Source organism: Rana temporaria, chromosome 4, assembly GCF_905171775.1.
Source record: "Rana temporaria chromosome 4, aRanTem1.1, whole genome shotgun sequence".
NCBI lineage: Eukaryota > Metazoa > Chordata > Amphibia > Anura > Ranidae > Rana > Rana temporaria.
The window spans coordinates 1,343,217-1,365,978 of NC_053492.1; the positions used below are offsets into that span (position 1 = coordinate 1,343,217).

Consider the following 22,762-nt stretch of genomic DNA (forward strand, 5'->3'; position numbering starts at 1 on the left):
GGTCTTATATCTCCTATAATGTCCTCTATATCTGAGGTCTTATATCTCCTATAATGTCCTCTATATCTGAGGTCTTATATCTCCTATAATGTCCTCTATATCTGAGGTCTTATATCTCCTATAATGTCCTCTATATCTGAGGTCTTATATCTCCTATAATGTCCTCTATATATGAGGTCTTATATCTCATATAATGTCCTCTATATCTGAGGGGTTATATCTCCTATAATGTCCTCTATATCTGAGGGGTTATATCTTCTATAATGTCCTCTATATCTGAGGGGTTATATCTCCTATAATGTCCTCTATATCTGAGGTCTTATATCTCCTATAATGTCCTCTATATCTGAGGGGTTATATCTCCTATAATGTCCTCTATATCTGAGGGGTTATATCTCCTATAATGTCCTCTATATCTGAGGTCTTATATCTCCTATAATGTCCTCTATATCTGAGGGGTTATATCTCCTATAATGTCCTCTATATCTGAGGGGTTATATCTCCTATAATGTCCTCTATATCTGAGGTCTTATATCTCCTATAATTTCCTCTATATCTGAGGGGTTATATCTCCTATAATGTCCTCTATATCTGAGGTCTTATATCTCCTATAATGTCCTCTATATCTGAGGTGTTATATCTCCTATAATGTCCTCTATATCTGAGGTCTTATATCTTCTATAATGTCCTATATATCTGAGGGGTTATATCTCCTATAATGTCCTCTATATCTGAGGTGTTATATCTCCTATAATGTCCTCTATATCTGAGGTGTTATATCTCCTATAATGTCCCCTATATCTGAGGGGTTATATCTCCTATAATGTCCTCTATATCTGAGGTGTTATATCTCCTATAATGTCCCCTATATCTGAGGGGTTATATCTCCTATAATGTCCTCTATATCTGAGGGGGTATATCTCCTATAATGTCCTCTATATCTGAGGTCTTATATCTCCTATAATGTCCTCTATATCTGAGGGGTTATATCTCCTATAATGTCCTCTATATCTGAGGGGTTATATCTCCTATAATGTCCTCTATATCTGAGGTCTTATATCTTCTATAATGTCCTCTATATCTGAGGTCTTATATCTTCTATAATGTCCTCTATATCTGAGGGGTTATATCTCCTATAATGTCCTCTATATCTGAGGTCTTATATCTCCTATAATGTCCTCTATATATGAGGTCTTATATCTCCTATAATGTCCTCTATATCTGAGGGGTTATATCTTCTATAATGTCCTCTATATCTGAGGGGTTATATCTTCTATAATGTCCTTATATATGAGGTCTTATATCTCCTATATGTCCTCTATATCTGAGGGGTTATATATCCTATAATGTCCTCTATATCTGAGATCTTATATCTCCTATAATGTCCTCTATATCTGAGGGGTTATATCTCCTATAATGTCCTCTATATCTGAGGTCTTATATCTCCTATAATGTCCTCTATATCTGAGGTCTTATATCTCCTATAATGTCCTCTATATCTGAGGGGTATATCTCCTATAATGTCCTCTATATCTGAGGTCTTATATCTCCTATAATGTCCTCTATATCTGAGGGGTTATATCTCCTATAATGTCCTCTATATCTGAGGGGTCATATCTCCTATAATGTCCTCTATATCTGAGGGGTTATATCTCCTATAATGTCCTCTATATCTGAGGGGTTATATCTTCTATAATGTCCTCTATATCTGAGGGGTTATATCTCCTATAATGTCCTCTATATCTGAGGTCTTATATCTCCTATAATGTCCTCTATATCTGAGGTCTCATATCTCCTATAATGTCCTCTATATCTGAGGTCTTATATCTCCTATAATGTCCTCTATATCTGAGGTCTCATATCTTCTATAATGTCCTCTATATCTGAGGTCGTATATCTCCTATAATGTCCTCTATATCTGAGGGGTTATATCTCCTATAATGTCCTCTATATCTGAGGTCTTATATCTTCTATAATGTCCTCTATATCTGAGGGGTTATATCTCCTATAATGTCCTCTATATCTGAGGTGTTATATCTCCTATAATGTCCCCTATATCTGAGGGGTTATATCTCCTATAATGTCCTCTATTTCTGAGGTCTTATATCTCCTATAATGTCCTCTATATCTGAGGTCTTATATCTCCTATAATGTCCTCTATATCTGAGGTCTTATATCTCCTATAATGTCCTCTATATCTGAGGTCTTATATCTTCTATAATGTCCTCTATATCTGAGGTCTTATCTCTCCTATAATGTCCTCTATATCTGAGGTCTTATATCTCCTATAATGTCCTCTATATCTGAGGTCTTATATCTATAATGTCCTCTATATCTGAGGGGTTATATCTCCTATAATGTCCTCTATATCTGAGGTCTTATATCTCCTATAATGTCCTCTATATCTGAGGTCTTATATCTCCTATAATGTCCTCTATATCTGAGGTCTATATCTCCTATAATGTCCTCTATATCTGAGGTCTTATATCTCCTATAATGTCCTCTATATCTGAGGGGTTATATCTCCTATAATGTCCTCTATATCTGAGGTCTTATATCTCCTATAATGTCCTCTATATCTGAGGTCTTATATCTCCTATAATGTCCTCTATATCTGAGGGGTTATATCTCCTATAATGTCCAATATATCTGAGGTCTTATATCTTCTATAATGTCCTCTATATCTGAGGTCTTATATCTTCTATAATGTCCTCTATATCTGAGGTCTTATATCTTCTATAATGTCCTCTATATCTGAGGGGTTATATATCCTATAATGTCCTCTATATCTGAGGTCTTATATCTCCTATAATGTCCTCTATATCTGAGGGGTTATATCTCCCTATAATGTCCTCTATATCTGAGGTCTTATATCTCCTATAATGTCCTCTATATATGAGGTCTTATATCTCCTATAATGTCCTCTATATCTGAGGGGTTATATCTTCTATAATGTCCTCTATATCTGAGGGGTTATATCTTCTATAATGTCCTTTATATATGAGGTCTTATATCTCCTATAATGTCCTCTATATCTGAGGGGTTATATATCCTATAATGTCCTCTATATCTGAGATCTTATATCTCCTATAATGTCCTCTATATCTGAGGGGTTATATCTCCTATAATGTCCCTCATATCTGAGGTCTTATATCTCCTATAATGTCCTCTATATCTGAGGTCTTATATCTCCTATAATGTCCTCTATATCTGAGGGGTTATATCTCCTATAATGTCCTCTATATCTGAGGTCTTATATCTCCTATAATGTCCTCTATATCTGAGGGGTCATATCTCCTATAATATCCTCTATATCTGAGGGGTTATATCTCCTATAATGTCCTCTATATCTGAGGTCTCATATCTCCTATAATGTCCTCTATATCTGAGGTCTTATATCTCCTATAATGTCCTCTATATCTGAGGTCTCATATCTTCTATAATGTCCTCTATATCTGAGGGGGTATATCTCCTATAATGTCCTCTATATCTGAGGTCTTATATCTCCTATAATGTCCTCTATATCTGAGGTCTTATATCTCCTATAATGTCCTCTATATCTGAGGTCTTATATCTCCTATAATGTCCTCTATATCCGAGGTCTTATATCTCCTATAATGTCCTCTATATCTGAGGTCTTATATCTTCTATAATGTCCTCTATATCTGAGGTCTTATATCTCCTATAATGTCCTCTATATCTGAGGTCTTATATCTTCTATAATGTCCTCTATATCTGAGGGGTTATATCTCCTATAATGTCCTCTATATCTGAGGTCTTATATCTCCTATAATGTCCTCTATATCTGAGGGGTTATATCTCCTATAATGTCCTCTATATCTGAGGGGTTATATCTCCTATAATGTCCTCTATATCTGAGGTCTTATATCTCCTATAATGTCCTCTATATCTGAGGTCTTATATCTCCTATAATGTCCTCTATATCTGAGGTCTTATATCTCCTATAATGTCCTCTATATCTGAGGGGTTATATCTCCTATAATGTCCTCTATATCTGAGGTCTTATATCTCCTATAATGTCCTCTATATCTGAGGGGTTATATCTCCTATAATGTCCTCTATATCTGAGGGGTTATATCTCCTATAATGTCCTCTATATCTGAGGGGTTATATCTTCTATAATGTCCTCTATATCTGAGGTCTTATATCTCCTATAATGTCCTTTATATCTGTGGTCTTATATCTCCTATAATGTCCTCTATATCTGAGGTCTTATATCTCCTATAATGTCCTCTATATCTGAGGGGTTATATCTCCTATAATGTCCTCTATATCTGAGGGGTTATATCTCCTATAATGTCCTCTATATCTGAGGTCTTATATCTCCTATAATGTCCTCTATATCTGAGGTCTTATATCTCCTATAATGTCCTCTATATCTGAGGGGTTATATCTCCTATAATGTCCTCTATATCTGAGGTCTTATATCTCCTATAATGTCCTCTATATCTGAGGTCTTATATCTCCTATAATGTCCTCTATATCTGAGGGGTTATATCTTCTATAATGTCCTCTATATCTGAGGTCTTATATCTCCTATAATGTCCTCTATATCTGAGGTCTTATATTTCCTATAATGTCCTCTATATCTGAGGTCTTATATCTCCTATAATGTCCTCTATATCTGAGGTCTTATATCTCCTATAATGTCCTCTATATCTGAGGTCTTATATCTCCTATAATGTCCTCTATATCTGAGGTCTTATATCTCCTATAATGTCCTCTATATCTGAGGTCTTATATCTTCTATAATGTCCTCTATATCTGAGGGGTTATATCTCCTATAATGTCCTCTATATCTGAGGGGTTATATCTCCTATAATGTCCTCTATATCGGAGGGGTTATATCTCCTATAATGTCCTCTATATCTGAGGGGTTATATCTCCTATAATGTCCTCTATATCTGAGGGGTTATATCTCCTATAATGTCCTCTATATCTGAGGGGTTATATCTTCTATAATGTCCTCTATATCTGAGGTCTTATATCTCCTATAATGTCCTCTATATCTGAGGGGTTATATCTCCTATAACGTCCTCTATATCTGAGGTCTTATATCTTCTATAATGTCCTCTATATCTGAGGGGTTATATCTCCTATAATGTCCTCTATATCTGAGGGGTTATATCTCCTATAATGTCCTCTATATCTGAGGGGTTATATCTTCTATAATGTCCTCTATATCTGAGGTCTTATATCTTCTATAATGTCCTCTATATCTGAGGTCTTATATCTCCTATAATGTCCTCTATATCTGAGGTCTTATATCTCCTATAATGTCCTCTATATCTGAGGGGTTATATCTTCTATAATGTCCTCTATATCTGAGGTCTTATATCTCCTATAATGTCCTCTATATCTGAGGTCTTATATCTCCTATAATGTCCTCTATATCTGAGGGGTTATATCTCCTATAATCTCCTCTATATCTGAGGGGTTATATCTCCTATAATGTCCTCTATATCTGAGGTCTTATATCTCCTATAATGTCCTCTATATCTGAGGGGTTATATCTCCTATAATGTCCTCTATATCTGAGGTCTTATATCTCCTATAATGTCCTCTATATCTGAGGGGTTATATCTCATATAATGTCCTCTATATCTGAGGGGTTATATCTCCTATAATGTCCTCTATATCTGAGGGGTTATATCTCCTATAATGTCCTCTATATCTGAGGGGTTATATCTCCTATAATGTCCTCTATATCTGAGGGGTTATATCTCCTATAATGTCCTCTATATCTGAGGGGGTATATCTCCTATAATGTCCTCTATATCTGAGGGGTTATATCTCCTATAATGTCCTCTATATCTGAGGGGTTATATCTCCTATAATGTCCTCTATATCTGAGGGGTTATATCTCCTATAATGTCCTCTATATCTGAGGGGTTATATCTCCTATAATGTCCTCTATATCTGAGGTCTTATATCTCCTATAATGTCCTCTATATCTGAGGGGTTATATCTCCTATAATGTCCTCTATATCTGAGGGGTTATATCTCCTATAATGTCCTCTATATCTGAGGTCTTATATCTCCTATAACGTCCTGTATATCGGAGGGGTTATATTTAGTACAATGATATCTGGTTGTATATCCTGCTTGTCTATTATCTCTTGTACAATGTTCCCACCACTCTTCAGTTATGCGTAGCTGGCCCAGCACGGTATAAACCTGGTTTGGTGTCTGGACCCCTCCCCCTCCAGTCCTCTGATGAAATCCAGGCTTCTCACTCTGTAAACTTTGTAATCATTAGAAGGGCCTGTGAGACACGGAGGACGGCTCTGTGCCAATCATGACTTACACTGCTGGCCAGGTCCACTTATCAGAGTATGAGCTCCAAAAATAATGGAAAGCCAGAGGTCATGCCAGTGACAGCCTAGAGTGCTGGAGGGCAGCGCCAACTGCAGCCTAGAGTGCTGGAGGGCAGCGCCAACCGCAATCTAGAGTCCTGCAGGGCAGCGCCAACCGCAGCCTAGAGTCCTGCAGGGCAGCGCCAACCGCAGCCTAGAGTGCTGGAGGGCAGCGCCAACTGCAGCCTAGAGTCCTGGAGGGCAGAGCCAATCGCAATCTAGAGTCCTGCAGGGCAGCGCCAACCGCAGCCTAGAGTGCTGGAGGGCAGCACCAACCGCAATCTAGAGTCCTGGAGGGCACCGCCAACCGCAATCTAGAGTCCTGCAGGGCAGCGCCAACTGCAGCCTAGAGTGCTGGAGGGCAGCGCCAACTGCAGCCTAGAGTCCTGGAGGGCAGCGCCAACCGCAATCTAGAGTCCTGCAGGGCAGCGCCAACCGCAGCCTAGAGTGCTGGAGGGCAGCGCCAACCGCAATCTAGAGTCCTGGAGGGCACCGCCAACCGCAATCTAGAGTCCTGCAGGGCAGCGCCAACCGCAGCCTAGAGTCCTGGAGGGCAGCGCCAACTGCAGCCTAGAGTGCTGGAGGGCAACGCCAACCGCAATCTAGAGACCAAGATTTCAGCGCCAACCGCAGCCTAGAGTGCTGGAGGTCAGAACCAACTACAATTTAGAGACCAATATTTCAACGCCAATGGTAGCCTAGAGCCTAGTGAGATGACCTCCTGGGCTGTAGACTGAACTGGAGTCTGTACAACCGCTGTGCCCATTGTGAGGGGTTCCCACCACCCCTGTGCCGAGTTCCCGGGTCTGTACACCCGCTGTGCCCATTATGAAGGGTTCTCACCATCCCTGTGCTGAGTTCCCAGGTCTGTACACCTGCTGTGCCCCATTATGAGGGGTTCTCACCATCCCTGTGCCGAGTTCCCGGGTCTGTACACCCGCTGTGCCCATTATGAGGGGTTCTCACCATCCCTGTGCCGAGTTCCCGGGTCTGTACACCCGCTGTGCCCATTATGAGGGGTTCTCACCATCCCTGTGCTGAGTTCCCGGGTCTGTACACCCGCTGTGCCCATTATGAGGAGTTCCCACCATCCCTGTGCTGAGTTCCCGGGTCTGTACATCCGCTGTGCCCATTATGAGGGGTTCCCACCATCCCTGAGTTCAGCACAGGGATGGTGGGAACCCCTCATAATGGGCACAGCGGGTGTACAGACCCGGGAACTCAGTCTGTAAGGCCTCACAGCATCCAATCACAATACTGCAGTGCTTCCTCCTCATGTCATCTGATGCCCTCGCTGTCTGGTCACTCATTCTCTGTGCAATGTGACCGGTTGGTCTCCTATAGACCCGGACACAAACCAGGACCCCAATCCTTCTTTTCATCTCCAGATAATCCATTTATCTCCAGCACACTCCTCATTGGTGTCAATGAAAGGTCAGGTGACCTCTGGCTCAGCAGGGGACAGCCTTGTTCTGTAATCCATCCAGTGTACTGTGTGCTGCACATCTCTGGTGACATCTTGTGGCTGAAAATCATAGTGCAGCTCCATCCACTCCTGATTCTGGGAAGTTGCCATTAACCTTGAGGGGGTGGTAGGGACTGCGGGGGCTTTGTCCCCCCCCACACAGGTCATACACTGACCATAGATCTGGGGTGGCTGCTACAATGTGAAGTCACATTCTGGTGTTATCAGTACCGGTTTTACCAAGAGGTGTAGATAGGTGGGCGAAGGTGAGGAGGGTTCCGTACCCTTAGTGAATCTGTCCCAGGTCTTCCTTCCTTTGTCTCTACTTTACCCTACTGGATCTGCCCTCTTCCCTCCAACATCTGTCCTGATTTTTCTCTTCTGGCTCTAACCCAAATTTCCCCTCTCGGATAATTCCCCAATTTCCCCTCTCGGATAATTCCCCAATTTCCCCTCTCACATAATTCTCCAATTTCCCCTCTCGTATAATTCCCCAATTTCCCCTCTCGGATAATTCCCCAATTTCCCCTCTCACATAATTCCCCAATTTCCCCTCTCGTATAATTCTTCAATTTCCCCCCTCGGGTTAATTCCCCAATTTCCCCTCTCGGGTTAATTCCCCAATTTCCCCTCTCGGATGATTCCCCAATTTCCCCTCTCGGATGATTCCCCAATTTCCCCTCTCGGATGATTCCCCAATTTCTCCTCTCGGATGATTCCCCAATTTCCCCTCTCGGATGATTCCCCAATTTCCCCTCTCGGATGATTCCCCAATTTCTCATCTCGGATGATTCCCCAATTTCTCCTCTCGGATGATTCCCCAATTTCCCCTCTCGGAAAATTCCCCAATTCCCCCTCTCGGATAATTCCCAAATTTCCCCTCTCGGATAATTCCCAAATTTCCCCTCTCGGATAATTCCCCAATTTCCCCTCTCGGATAATTCCCCAATTTCCCCTCTCGGATAATTCCCCAATTTCCCCTCTCACATAATTCCCCAATTTCCCCTCTCGTATAATTCTTCAATTTCCCCCCTCGGGTTAATTCCCCAATTTCCCCTCTCGGGTTAATTCCCCAATTTCCCCTCTCGGATGATTCCCCAATTTCCCCTCTCGGATGATTCCCCAATTTCTCCTCTCGGATGATTCCCCAATTTCCCCTCTCGGATGATTCCCCAATTTCCCCTCTCGGAAAATTCCCCAATTCCCCCTCTCGGATAATTCCCAAATTTCCCCTCTCGGATAATTCCCAAATTTCCCCTCTCAGGTAATTCCCCAATTTCCCCTCTCGGATAATTCCCCAATTTCCCCTCTCAGATAATTCCCCAATTTCCCCTCTCGTATAATTCTTCAATTTCCCCTCTCGGATAAATCCCCAATTTCCCCCCTCGGGTTAATTCCCCAATTTCCCCTCTCGGGTTAATTCCCCAATTTCCCCTCTCGGATAATTCCCCAATTTCCCCTCTCGGATAATTCCCCAATTTCCCCTCTCGGATAATTCCCCAATTTCCCCTCTCGTATAATTCTTCAATTTCCCCTCTCGGATAAATCCCCAATTTCCCCTCTCGGATAATTCCCCAATTTCCCCTCTCGTATAATTCTTCAATTTCCCCTCTCGGATAAATCCCCAATTTCTCCTCTCGGGTTAATTCCCCAATTTCCCCTCTCGGATGATTCCCCAATTTCCCCTCTCGGATGATTCCCCAATTTCCCCTCTCGGATGATTCCCCAATTTCCCCTCTCGGATGATTCCCCAATTTCTCCTCTCGGATAATTCCCCAATTTCCCCTCTCGGAAAATTCCCCAATTCCCCCTCTCGGATAATTCTCAAATTTCCCCTCTCGGATAATTCCCAAATTTCCCCTCTCAGGTAATTCCCCAATTTCCCCTCTCGGATAATTCCCCAATTTCCCCTCTCAGGTAATTCCCCAATTTCTCCTCTCGGATAATTCCCTAATTTCCCCTCTCGGATAATTCCCCAATTTCCCCTCTCAGGTAATTCCCCAATTTCTCCTCTCAGGTAATTCCCCAATTTCCCCTCTCGGATAATTCCCAAATTTCCCCTCTCGGATAATTCCCCAATTTCCTCTCTCGGATAATTCCCCAATTTCCCCTCTCGGATAATTCCCCAATTTCCCCTCTCAGGTAATTCCCCAATTTCTCCTCTCGGATAATTCCCTAATTTCCCCTCTCGGATAATTCCCCAATTTCACCTCTCGGATAATTCCCCAATTTCCCCTCTCGGATAATTCCCCAATTTCCCCTCTCAGGTAATTCCCCAATTTCACCTCTGGGATAATTCCCTAATTTCCCCTCTCGGATAATTCCTGAATTTCCCCAATTTCCCCTCTCGGAAAATTCCTATTTCTAGTTCCATCATTTTGCCTTCCCATTCTCTGTGGCCAATTTCTTCTTCTGGCTCCTTCACCTCCCAGGTGTTTCGCCAATTCCTGGCTCCACCCCTAGCCAGCTCCTGGTTCCATCTCCTAAGTCTGTCCCCAATTCCTGGCTTCACCCCTAGTCTGCTCCTGGTTTCCACCTCCTAGGTCTGTCCCCAATTCCTGGCTCCACCCCTAGTCTGCTCCTGGTTCCACCTCCTAGGTCTGTCCCCAATTCCTGGCTCCACCCCTAGTCTGCTCCTGGTTTCCACCTCCTAGGTCTGTCCCCAATTCCTGGCTCCACCCCTAGTCTGCTCCTGGTTCCACCTCCTAGGTCTGTCCCCAATTCCTGGCTCCACCCCTAGTCTGCTCCTGGTTTCCACCTCCTAGGTCTGTCCCCAATTCCTGGCTTCACCCCTAGTCTGCTCCTGGTTCCACCTCCTAGGTCTGTCACCAATTCCTGTCTCCACCCCTAGTCTGCTCCTGGTTCCACCTCCTAGGTCTGTCCCAATTCCTGGCTCCACCCCTAGTCTGCTCCTGGTTTCCACCTCCTAGGTCTGTCCCCAATTCCTGGCTTCACCCCTAGTCTGCTCCTGGTTCCACCTCCTAGGTCTGTCACCAATTCCTGTCTCCACCCCTAGTCTGCTCCTGGTTCCACCTCCTAGGTCTGTCCCCAATTCCTGGCTCCACCCCTAGTCTGCTCCTGGTTCCACCTCCTAGGTCTGTCCCCAATTCCTGGCTCCACCCCTAGCCTTCTCCTGGTTCCACCTCCTAGGTCTGTCCCTAATTCCTGGCTTCACCCCTAGTCTGCTCCTGGTTTCCACCTTCTAGGTCTGTCCCCAATTCCTGTCTCCACCCCTAGCCTGCTTCTGGTTCCACCTCCTAGGTCTGTCACCAATTCCTGGCTCCACCCCTAGTCTGCTCCTGGTTTCCACCTCCTAGGTCTGTCCCCAATTCCTGGCTCCACCCCTAGTCTGCTCCTGGTTCCACCTCCTAGGTCTGTCCCCAATTCCTGGCTCCACCCCTAGTCTGCTCCTGGTTTCCACCTCCTAGGTCTGTCCCCAATTCCTGGCTTCACCCCTAGTCTGCTCCTGGTTCCACCTCCTAGGTCTGTCACCAATTCCTGTCTCCACCCCTAGTCTGCTCCTGGTTCCACCTCCTAGGTCTGTCCCCAATTCCTGGCTCCACCCCTAGTCTGCTCCTGGTTCCACCTCCTAGGTCTGTCCCCAATTCCTGGCTCCACCCCTAGTCTGCTCCTGGTTCCACCTCCTAGGTCTGTCCCCAATTCCTGGCTCCACCCCTAGCCTTCTCCTGGTTCCACCTCCTAGGTCTGTCCCTAATTCCTGGCTTCACCCCTAGTCTGCTCCTGGTTTCCACCTTCTAGGTCTGTCCCCAATTCCTGTCTCCACCCCTAGCCTGCTTCTGGTTCCACCTCCTAGGTCTGTCACCAATTCCTGGCTCCACCCCTAGTCTGCTCCTGGTTTCCACCTCCTAGGTCTGTCCCCAATACCTGGCTCCACCCCTAGTCTGCACCTGGTCCCACCTCCTAGGTCTGTCCCCAGTTCCTGGCTCCACCCCTAGTCTGCTCCTAGTTCCACCTCCTAGGTCTGTCCCCAATTCCTGGCTCCACCCCTAGTCTGCTCCTTGTTTCCACCTCCTAGGTCTGTCCCCAATTCCTGTCTCCACCCCTAGTCTGCTCCTGGTTCCACCTCCTAGGTCTGTCCCCAATTCCTGGCTCCACCCCTATTCTGCTCCTGGTTCCACCCCCTAGGTCTGTCCCCAATTCCTGTCTCCACCCCTAGCCTGCTCCTTGTTTCCACCTTCTAGGTCTGTCCCCAATTCCTGTCTCCACCCCTAGCCTGCTCCTTGTTTCCACCTCCTAGGTCTGTCACCAATTCCTGGCTCCACCCCTAGTCTGCTCCTGGTTTCCACCTCCTAGGTCTGTCACCAGTTCCTGGCTCCACCCCTTGCCTGCTCCTGGTTTCCACCTCCTAGGTCTGTCCCCCATACCTGACTCCACCCCTAGTCTGCTCCTGGTTTCCACCACCTAGGTCTGTCCCCAATTCCTGGCTCCACCCCTAGTCTGCTCCTGGTTCCATCTCCTAGGTCTGTCCCCAATTCCTGGCTCCACCCCTAGTCTGCTCCTGGTTCCACCTCCTAGGTCTGTCACCAGTTCCTGGCTCCACCCCTAGTCTGCTCCTGGTTCCACCTCTAAGGTCTGTCCCCAATTCCTGGCTCCACCTCTAGTCTGCTCCTGGTTTCCACCTCCTAGGTCTGTCCCCAATTCCTGGCTCCACCCCTTGCCTGCTCCTGGTTTCCACCTCCTAGGTCTGTCCCCAATTCCTGGCTCCACCCCTAGTCTGCTCCTGGTTCCACCTCCTAGGTCTGTCCCCAATTCCTGGCTCCACCCCTAGTCTGCTCCTGGTTCCACCTCCCAGGTGTTTCGCCAATTCCTGGCTCCACCCCTAGCCTGCTCCTGGTTCCACCTCCTAGGTCTGTCCCCAATTCCTGGCTCCACCCCTGGTCTGCTCCTGGTTTCCACCTCCTAGGTCTGTCCCCAATTCCTGGCTTCACCCCTAGTCTGCTCCTGGTTTCCACCTCTTAGGTCTGTCCCCCATACCTGACTCCACCCCTAGTCTGCTCCTGGTTTCCACCTCCTAGGTCTGTCCCCAATTCCTGGCTCCACCCCTAGTCTGCTCCTGGTTCCATCTCCTAGGTCTGTCCCCAATTCCTGGCTCCACCCCTAGTCTGCTCCTGGTTCCACCTCCTAGGTCTGTCCCCAGTTCCTGGCTCCACCCCTAGTCTGCTCCTGGTTCCACCTCCTAGGTCTGTCCCCAATTCCTGGCTCCACCCCTAGTCTGCTCCTGGTTTCCACCTCCAAGGTCTGTCCCCAATCCCTGGCTCCACCTCTAGTCTGCTCCTGGTTTCCACCTCCTAGGTCTGTCACCAATTCCTGGCTCCACCCCCAGTCTGCTCCTGGTTCCACCTCCAAGGTCTGTCCCCAATTCCTGGCTCCACCTCTAGTCTGCTCCTGGTTTCCACCTCCTAGGTCTGTCCCCAATTCCTGGCTTCACCCCTTGCCTGCTCCTGGTTTCCACCTCCTAGGTCTGTCACCAATTCCTGTCTCCACCCCTAGTCTGCTCCTTGTTTCCACCTCCTAGGTCTGTCCCCAATTCCTGGCTCCACCCCTAGTCTGCACTTGGTTCCACCTCCTAGGTCTGTCCCCAATTCCTGGCTCCACCCCTAGTCTGCTCCTGGGTCCACCTCCTAGGTCTGTCTCCAATTCCTGGCTTCACCCCTAGTCTGCTCCTGGGTCCACCTCCTAGGTCTGTACCCAATTCCTGGCTCCACCCCTAGTCTGCTCCTGGTTTGCACCCCCTAGGTCTGTCCCCAATTCCTGTCTCCACCCCTAGTCTGCTCCTGGTTCCATCTCCTAGGTCTGTCCCCAATTCCTGTCTCCACCCCTAGTCTGCTCCTGGTTCCACCTCCTAGGTCTGTTACCAAATCCTGGCTCCTCCCCTAGTCTGCACCTGGTTCCACCTCCTAGGTCTGTTACCAAATCCTGTCTCCACCCCTAGTCTGCTCCTGGTTCCACCTCCTAGGTCTGTCCCCAATTCCTGGCTCCACCCCTAGTCTGCACCTGGTTCCACCTCCTAGGTCTGTCCCCAATTCCTGGCTCCACCCCTAGTCTGCTCCTGGTTTCCACCTCCTAGGTCTGTCACCAATTCCTGGCTCCACCTCTAGTCTGCTCCTGGTTTCCACCTCCTAGGTCTGTCCCCAATTCCTGGCTTCACCCCTTGCCTGCTCCTGGTTTCCACCTCCTAGGTCTGTCACCAATTCCTGTCTCCACCCCTAGTCTGCTCCTGGTTCCACCTCCTAGGTCTGTCCCCAATTCCTGGCTCCACCCCTAGTCTGCACTTGGTTCCACCTCCTAGGTCTGTCCCCAATTCCTGGCTCCACCCCTAGTCTGCTCCTGGGTCCACCTCCTAGGTCTGTCTCCAATTCCTGGCTTCACCCCTAGTCTGCTCCTGGGTCCACCTCCTAGGTCTGTACCCAATTCCTGGCTCCACCCCTAGTCTGCTCCTGGTTTGCACCCCCTAGGTCTGTCCCCAATTCCTGTCTCCACCCCTAGTCTGCTCCTGGTTCCATCTCCTAGGTCTGTCCCCAATTCCTGTCTCCACCCCTAGTCTGCTCCTGGTTCCACCTCCTAGGTCTGTTACCAAATCCTGGCTCCTCCCCTAGTCTGCACCTGGTTCCACCTCTTAGGTCTGTTACCAAATCCTGTCTCCACCCCTAGTCTGCTCCTGGTTCCACCTCCTAGGTCTGTACCCAATTCCTGGCTTCACCCCTAGTCTGCTCCTGGTTCCACCTCCTAGGTCTGTCCCCAATTCCTGGCTCCACCCCTATTCTGCTCCTGGTTCCACCTCCTAGGTCTGTCCCCAATTCCTGGCTCCACCCCTAGTCTGCACCTGGTTCCACCTCCTAGGTCTGTCCCCAATTCCTGGCTCCACCCCTAGTCTGCTCCTGGTTTCCACCTCCTAGGTCTGTCCCCAATTCCTGGCTCCACCCCTAGTCTGCTCCTGGTTCCACCTCCTAGGTCTGTCCCCAATTCCTGGCTCCACCCCTAGTCTGCACCTGGTTCCACCTCCTAGGTCTGTCCCCAATTCCTGGCTCCACCCCTAGTCTGCTCCTGGTTTCCACCTCCTAGGTCTGTCCCCAATTCCTGGCTCCACCCCTAGTCTGCTCCTGGTTCCACCTCCTAGGTCTGTCCCCAATTCCTGGCTCCACCCCTTGTCTGCTCCTGGTTCCACCTCCTAGGTCTGTCCCCAATTCCTGGCTCCACCCCTAGTCTGCTCCTGGTTCCACCTCCTAGGTCTGTCCCCAATTCCTGGCTCCACCCCTAGTCTGCACTTGGTTCCACCTCCTAGGTCTGTCCCCAATTCCTGGCTCCACCCCTAGTCTGCTCCTGGGTCCACCTCCTAGGTCTGTCTCCAATTCCTGGCTTCACCCCTAGTCTGCTCCTGGGTCCACCTCCTAGGTCTGTACCCAATTCCTGGCTCCACCCCTAGTCTGCTCCTGGTTTGCACCCCCTAGGTCTGTCCCCAATTCCTGTCTCCACCCCTAGTCTGCTCCTGGTTCCATCTCCTAGGTCTGTCCCCAATTCCTGTCTCCACCCCTAGTCTGCTCCTGGTTCCACCTCCTAGGTCTGTTACCAAATCCTGGCTCCTCCCCTAGTCTGCACCTGGTTCCACCTCCTAGGTCTGTTACCAAATCCTGTCTCCACCCCTAGTCTGCTCCTGGTTCCACCTCCTAGGTCTGTACCCAATTCCTGGCTTCACCCCTAGTCTGCACCTGGTTCCACCTCCTAGGTCTGTCCCCAATACCTGGCTCCACCCCTAGTCTGCACCTGGTCCCACCTCCTAGGTCTGTCCCCAATTCCTGGCTCCACCCCTAGTCTGCTCCTGGTTTCCACCTCCTAGGTCTGTCCCCAATTCCTGGCTCCACCCCTAGTCTGCTCCTGGTTCCACCTCCTAGGTCTGTCCCCAATTCCTGGCTCCACCCCTAGTCTGCACCTGGTTCCACCTCCTAGGTCTGTCCCCAATTCCTGGCTCCACCCCTAGTCTGCTCCTGGTTTCCACCTCCTAGGTCTGTCCCCAATTCCTGGCTCCACCCCTAGTCTGCTCCTGGTTCCACCTCCTAGGTCTGTCCCCAATTCCTGGCTCCACCCCTAGTCTGCACCTGGTTCCACCTCCTAGGTCTGTCCCCAATTCCTGGCTCCACCCCTAGTCTGCTCCTGGTTCCACCTCCTAGGTCTGTCCCCAATTCCTGGCTCCACCCCTATTCTGCTCCTGGTTCCACCTCCTAGGTCTGTCCCCAATTCCTGGCTCCACCCCTAGTCTGCACCTGGTTCCACCTCCTAGGTCTGTCCCCAATTCCTGGCTCCACCCCTAGTCTGCTCCTGGTTTCCACCTCCTAGGTCTGTCCCCAATTCCTGGCTCCACCCCTAGTCTGCTCCTGGTTCCACCTCCTAGGTCTGTCCCCAATTCCTGGCTCCACCCCTAGTCTGCACCTGGTTCCACCTCCTAGGTCTGTCCCCAATTCCTGGCTCCACCCCTAGTCTGCTCCTGGTTTCCACCTCCTAGGTCTGTCACCAATTCCTGGCTCCACCCCTTGTCTGCTCCTGGTTCCACCTCCCAGGTCTGTCCCCAATTCCTGGCTCCACCCCTATTCTGCTCCTGGTTCCACCTCCTAGGTCTGTCCCCAATTCCTGGCTCCACCCCTAGTCTGCACCTGGTTCCACCTCCTAGGTCTGTCCCCAATTCCTGGCTCCACCCCTAGTCTGCTCCTGGTTTCCACCTCCTAGGTCTGTCCCCAATTCCTGGCTCCACCCCTAGTCTGCTCCTGGTTCCACCTCCTAGGTCTGTCCCCAATTCCTGGCTCCATCCCTTGTCTGCTCCTGGTTTCCACCTCCTAGGTCTGTTCCCAATTCGTAGCTCCACCCCTAGTCTGCTCCTGGTTCCACCTCCTAGGTCTGTCCCCAATTCCTGGCTCCACCCCTAGTCTGCTCCTGGTTCCACCTCCTAGGTCTGTCCCCAATTCCTGGCTCCACCCCTAGTCTGCTCCTGGTTTCCACCTCCTAGGTCTGTCCCCAATTCCTGTCTCCACCCCTAGTCTGCTCCTGGTTCCACCTCCTAGGTCTGTCCCCAATTCCTGGCTCCATCCCTTGTCTGCTCCTGGTTTCCACCTCCTAGGTCTGTTCCCAATTCGTAGCTCCACCCCTAGTCTGCTCCTGGTTCCACCTCCTAGGTCTGTCACCAATTCCTGTCTCCACCCCTAGTCTGCTCCTGGTTCCACCTCCTAGGTCTGTCCCCAATTCCTGGCTCCACCCCTAGTCTGCTCCTGGTTCCACCTCCTAGGTCTGTCCCCAATTCCTGGCTCCACCCCTAGTCTGCTCCTGGTTTCCACCTCCTAGGTCTGTCCCCAATTCCTGTCTCCACCCCTTGTCTGCGCCTGGTTCCACCTCCTAGGTCTGTCCCCAATTCCTGTCTCCACCCCTAGTCTGCTCCTGGTTCCACCTCCTAGGTCTGTCCCCAATTCCTGGCTCCACCCCTAGTCTGCTCCTGGTTTCCACCTCCTAGGTCTGTCACCAATTCCTGGCTCCACCCCTAGTCTGCTCCTGGATCCACCTCCTAGGTCTGTCCCCAATTCCTGGCTCCACCCCTAGTCTGTACCTGGTTTCCACCTCCTAGGTCTGTCACCAATTCCTGGCTCCACCCCTAGTCTGCTCCTGGTTCCACCTCCTAGGTCTGTCCCCAATTCCTGGCTCCACCCCTAGTCTGCTCCTGGTTCCACCTCCTAGGTCTGTCCCCAATTCCTGTCTCCACCCCTAGTCTGCTCCTGGTTCCACCTCCTAGGTCTGTCCCCAATTCCTGGCTCCACCCCTAGTCTGCTCCTGGTTCCACCTCCTAGGTCTGTCCCCAATTCCTGGCTCCACCCCTAGTCTGCTCCTGGTTTCCACCTCCTAGGTCTGTCACCAATTCCTGGCTCCACCCCTAGTCTGCTCCTGGATCCACCTCCTAGGTCTGTCCCCAATTCCTGGCTCCACCCCTAGTCTGCACCTGGTTTCCACCTCCTAGGTCTGTCCCCAATTCCTGGCTCCACCCCTAGTCTGCACCTGGTTTCCACCTCCTAGGTCTGTCACCAATTCCTGTCTCCACCCCTAGTCTGCTCCTGGTTCCACCTCCTAGGTCTGTCCCCAATTCCTGTCTCCACCCCTAGTCTGCTCCTGGTTCCACCTCCTAGGTCTGTCCCCAATTCCTGGCTCCACCCCTAGTCTGCTCCTGGTTTCCACCTCCTAGGTCTGTCACCAATTCCTGGCTCCACCCCTAGTCTGCTCTTGGTTCCACCTCCTAGGTCTGTCCCCAATTCCTGGCTCCACCACTAGTCTGCTCCTGGTTTCCACCTCCTAGGTCTGTCACCAATTCCTGGCTCCACCCCTAGTCTGCTCCTGGTTCCACCTCCTAGGTCTGTCACCAATTCCTGGCTCCACCCCTAGTCTGCTCCTGGTTCCACCTCCTAGGTCTGCCCCCAATTCCTGGCTCCACCCCTAGTCTGCTCCTGGTTCCACCTCCTAGGTCTGTCCCCAATTCCTGGCTCCACCCCTAGTCTGCTCCTGGTTCCACCTCCTAGGTCTGTCCCTAATTCCTGGCTCCACCCCTAGTCTGCTCCTGGTTCCACCTCCTAGGTCTGTCCCCAATTCCTGGCTCCACCACTAGTCTGCTCCTGGTTTCCACCTCCTAGGTCTGTCACCAATTCCTGGCTCCACCCCTAGTCTGCTCCTGGTTCCACCTCCTAGGTCTGTCCCTAATTCCTGGCTCCACCCCTAGTCTGCTCCTGGTTCCACCTCCTAGGTCTGTCCCCAATTCCTGATCCCTTCTAAGGTCTGGTCCACACAATACTCCCTTGTCCTCTATATATTATTATTACACCTCAGTCATGATGTCATCTCTTAGTGTCTCCTTTATATTATGAAGCTTTATTTATGATGTCACCTCTTTGTGTCTCCCCCAGGAACTGGTGTGCGTACATGGTGACCCGGACCGTCACTTGTATGGTAGAAGATGGCGTTGAGACTTATGTGAAGCCGGAGTACCAGCCGTGTGTTTGGGGGCAGCTACAATGTCCGCGCACCGTCATGTGAGTATCATGCGTAGATTGTGAGCTCCGAGGGTCAGAAATCTGTATTGGGAATGTAAGAAAAGCTTTCAGTTCTTTCTGTTTCTCTTTATATTTGATGATGTTAGTACAGGTGGTATTCCGTAGCTGAACTGCCCTTACTGGAGGGTTCTGTATGACACTGGGAGGGTTCTGGCTTATCGCTGGGTTGGTGATGTCATTGCAAGGTGCCATATTTACAGTTGGATTGGTGATGTCACTATGGACACCCCACAGATTACACATTGTAGATGGGATCACCCTAAGAACATCCCGTCCCACTATGGGCACCCCACAAATAACACATAATAGCTAGGGATGAGTTTTATGTTTGGGTCGAACATTGGCTGTTCGCCTGTTTGGGGTGTCCGCTGCAAATTCGCTGAAAATTTGAAAGCCACAGAACACCCTTTAAAAGTCTAAAGTGAAATAATAAAAGTGAAATATACCTTAAAATTTAGTACCTGGAGGGTGTGTATAGTATGCCTGCAAAATAGCGCATGTTTCCCGTACTTAGAACTGTCCCTGCACAAAGTGTCATTTCTGAAGGAAAAAGAGTCATTTAAAATCACTCGCGGCTATTCATGAATTGTCGGCTCCCAGCAAAACAGAGAAAAGTCATGGAAAAAAACAGCATGGGTCCCCCCCCAGTCCATTACCAGGCCCTTTGGAACTGGTATGAATATTAAGGGGAACCCCGAACCAATTTTTAAAAAAAAAATGCATGGGGGTCTCCCCAAATTTCATACCAGGCCCTTCAGGTCTGGTATGGATTTTAAGGGGATCCCCACACCAAATAAAAAAAAATGGCGTGGGGTCCCCCCAAAAATCCATACCAGACCCTTATCTGAGCAAGCAACCTGGTAGGCCGCAGGAAAAGAGCACCCCCCCTGAACCGTAACAGGCCACATGCCCTCAACATGGGGAGGATGTCCCAATGTTAATGGAGAGAAGGGCCTCATCCCCACAACCCTTGCCCGGTGGTTGTAGGGGTCTGAGGGTGGGGGGCTTATCGGAATCTGGCTGGCTTTTAATATTTTTTGTTTAGGTGGTCCTCCGCTTTAAAAGCTGTCAAGCGGGTCTTGCGTCATTCGGGGTCTGCGTCCCATGGAGGCGGAATCAATCGTGACGGTGTGTATCATCTTATTGGGTCCTGGAAGGATTACATCGCTGTCATTTTTCCTTTTTTATTAAAGGACTTGTCCCAAGCTGTGTGTGTGTTTTTTTTACCATTTTTGTAAATTTTTGGGGGGAAATGGTAGGGGTACAATGAATACCCCGTTACCAATTCACATAGGGGGGGCAGGATCTGGGGATCCCCTTTGTCAAAGGGGGCATCCAGATTCCGATAAGCCCCCCACCTGCAGACCCCCACAACCACCGGGCAAGGGTTGTGGGGATGAGGCCCTTGTCCCCATCAACACGGGGACATCCTCCCCATGTTGAGGGCATGTGGCCTGGTACGGTTCAGGAGGAGGGGCACTCTCTCGCCCCCCCCCCCCTTTTCCTGCGGCCTGCCAGGTTGTGTGCTCGGATAAGTGTCTGGTATGAATTTTTGGGGGGAACCCCGCGCCATTTTTTTCATTTTGCCGTGGGGTTCCCCTTAAAATCCATACCAGACCTGAAGGGCCTGGTATGAAATTTGGGGGGACCCCCATGCATTTAAAAAAAAATTGTTCGGGGGTTGCCCTTAATATTCATACTAGACCCAAAGGGCCTGGTAATGGACTGGGGGGAACCCATGCCATTTTTTTCCTTGACTTTTCTCTGTATTTTAAATGACATTTATCCTTCAGAAATTTCATTTTGTGCAGAGACAGTTCTAAGCACAGTAAACAAGCGCTACTTTACAGTCATACTATAGACACCCCCCCAGGTAGGATATTTGAAGGAATATTTCACTCATATTGTTTCACTTTAAGCATTATTAAAACTGTTTTTTTTTCATTGATACATGTCCCCTGGGGCAGGACCCGGGTCCCCAAACACTCCCCTGGAGCAGGACCCGGGTCCCCAAACACTCCCCTGGGGCAGGACCCGGGTCCCCAAACACTCCCCTGGGGCAGGACCCGGGTCCCCCAAACACTCCCCTGGGGCAGGACCCGGGTCCCCAAACACTCCCCTGGGGCAGGACCCGGGTCCCCAAACACTCCCCTGGGGCAGGACCCGGGTCCCCAAACACTCCCCTGGGGCAGGACCCGGGTCCCCAAACACTCCCCTGGGGCAGGACCCGGGTCCCCAAACACTTGCTGGGGCAGGACCCGGGTCCCCAAACACTTCCCTAGGACAGGACCCGGGTCCCAAAAACACTCCCCTGGGGCAGGACCCGGGTCCCCAAACACTCCCCTGGGGCAGGACCCGGGTCCCCAAACACTCCCCTGGGGCAGGACCCGGGTCCCCAAACACTCCCCTGGGGCAAACACCCCAAATTGTTCGCTGTTCGGCGAACACCCGATGTTGGAGTGCAACTCATGTTCGACCCGAACATAAAGCTCATCCCCAATTATAGATGAGATCACCCTAAGAACATCCCGTCCCGCTATGGACACCCCACCGACCACACATTGAAGATGTCGTACACACGACCGAGGAACTCGTCGTAAATGAAACATCGTTTTCCTCGACGAGTTCCTTGTCAGGCTTGTCGAGAATCTAAGACAAGCTTTCTTTGCGTACACACTGTCAAGACAAAATCTCGTCGTTCTCAAACGCGGTGACGTAAAACACGTACGACGGCACTATAAAGGGGAAGTTTGATTCCACTGGCGCCACCCTTCTGAGCATGCGCGGGTTTCTAAGCATACACACCAACGTGTTTCTCGTCGAAGACCAGCCCGACGAGGAAATTGAGACTCCCGACGAGGAAAAAGAGATCTTGTTCTCTTTTTTCTCATCGAGTTCCACGACAGTTTGAAAAACATACACACGATAGTTTTCCTCGGAAAAAAAAGCTCTGCCACTAAGTTTCGTGATGGATTCTGTCGAGGAAAACGGTTGTGTGTACGAGGCCTTAGACATGGGGCCAGATTCACGCAGCGCAGCGGATCTATAGATCCGCTCGATCTACGTGAATTAAGATCCGCTCCCGCAAGTTTAGGAGGCAAGTGGCTAATTCACAAACCACTTACCTCCAAACTTGCGACGGCGGATCCTAAATCCCCCGGCGGAATTCAAATTCCGCGGCTAGGGGAGTGTCATATTTAAATCAGGCGCGTCCCCGCGCCAAATTTAAATGCGCATGCGTCGTCCGGGGAATTTCCCGGCGTGCATTGCTCCCACTGACGTCACTAGGACGTCAGTGGTTGCGACGTGAGCGGGACTTGCGACGCGCATGTTCGTGAATCGGCGTACGCAAACGACGTAGGAAAATTCAAATTCGACGCGGGAACGCCGGCTATACTTGACATTGGCTGCGCCTGATAAAAGAAGGGGTAAGTATACGACGGAAAACCGCTACGGAAACGACGTAAGAACACTGCGACGGGTCCGCGTACGTTCGTGAATTTGCGTATCTCGCTGATTTACATATTATTTATCGTAAATCAGCGGGAACGCCCCCGGCGCCATTTTTAAATTGAAAAAAAGATCCGACAGTGTAACACAGTGTAACACTGTCGGATCTTAGCCCTATCTATGCGTATGTGATTCTATGAACCAGGCGCATAGATAGGACCAGTGTGAGGCCCCGTACACACGGCCGAGGAACTCGACGTGCCAAACACATCGAGTTCCTCGGCCAGTTCAGCCCTGAAGCCGCCGAGGACCTCGGCGGGCCGAGAGCTCCCATAGAACAACGAGGAAATAGAGAACATGTTCTCTATTTCCTCGCC

General features: G+C 49.5%; 1 protein-coding gene across 2 annotated transcripts in view; it reads left to right on the plus strand.

Moving 5' to 3' along the window:
* EMILIN1 (elastin microfibril interfacer 1) overlaps positions 1–22,762 on the plus strand; it is an 87,501-nt gene that overhangs the window by 13,169 nt on the left and 51,570 nt on the right. For both annotated transcript variants that reach the window (XM_040347878.1, XM_040347880.1), the window contains one exon: positions 18,789–18,914. In XM_040347878.1, the coding sequence (XP_040203812.1) occupies positions 18,789–18,914 (126 nt within the window). The remainder of the gene's footprint in view (positions 1–18,788; positions 18,915–22,762) is intronic.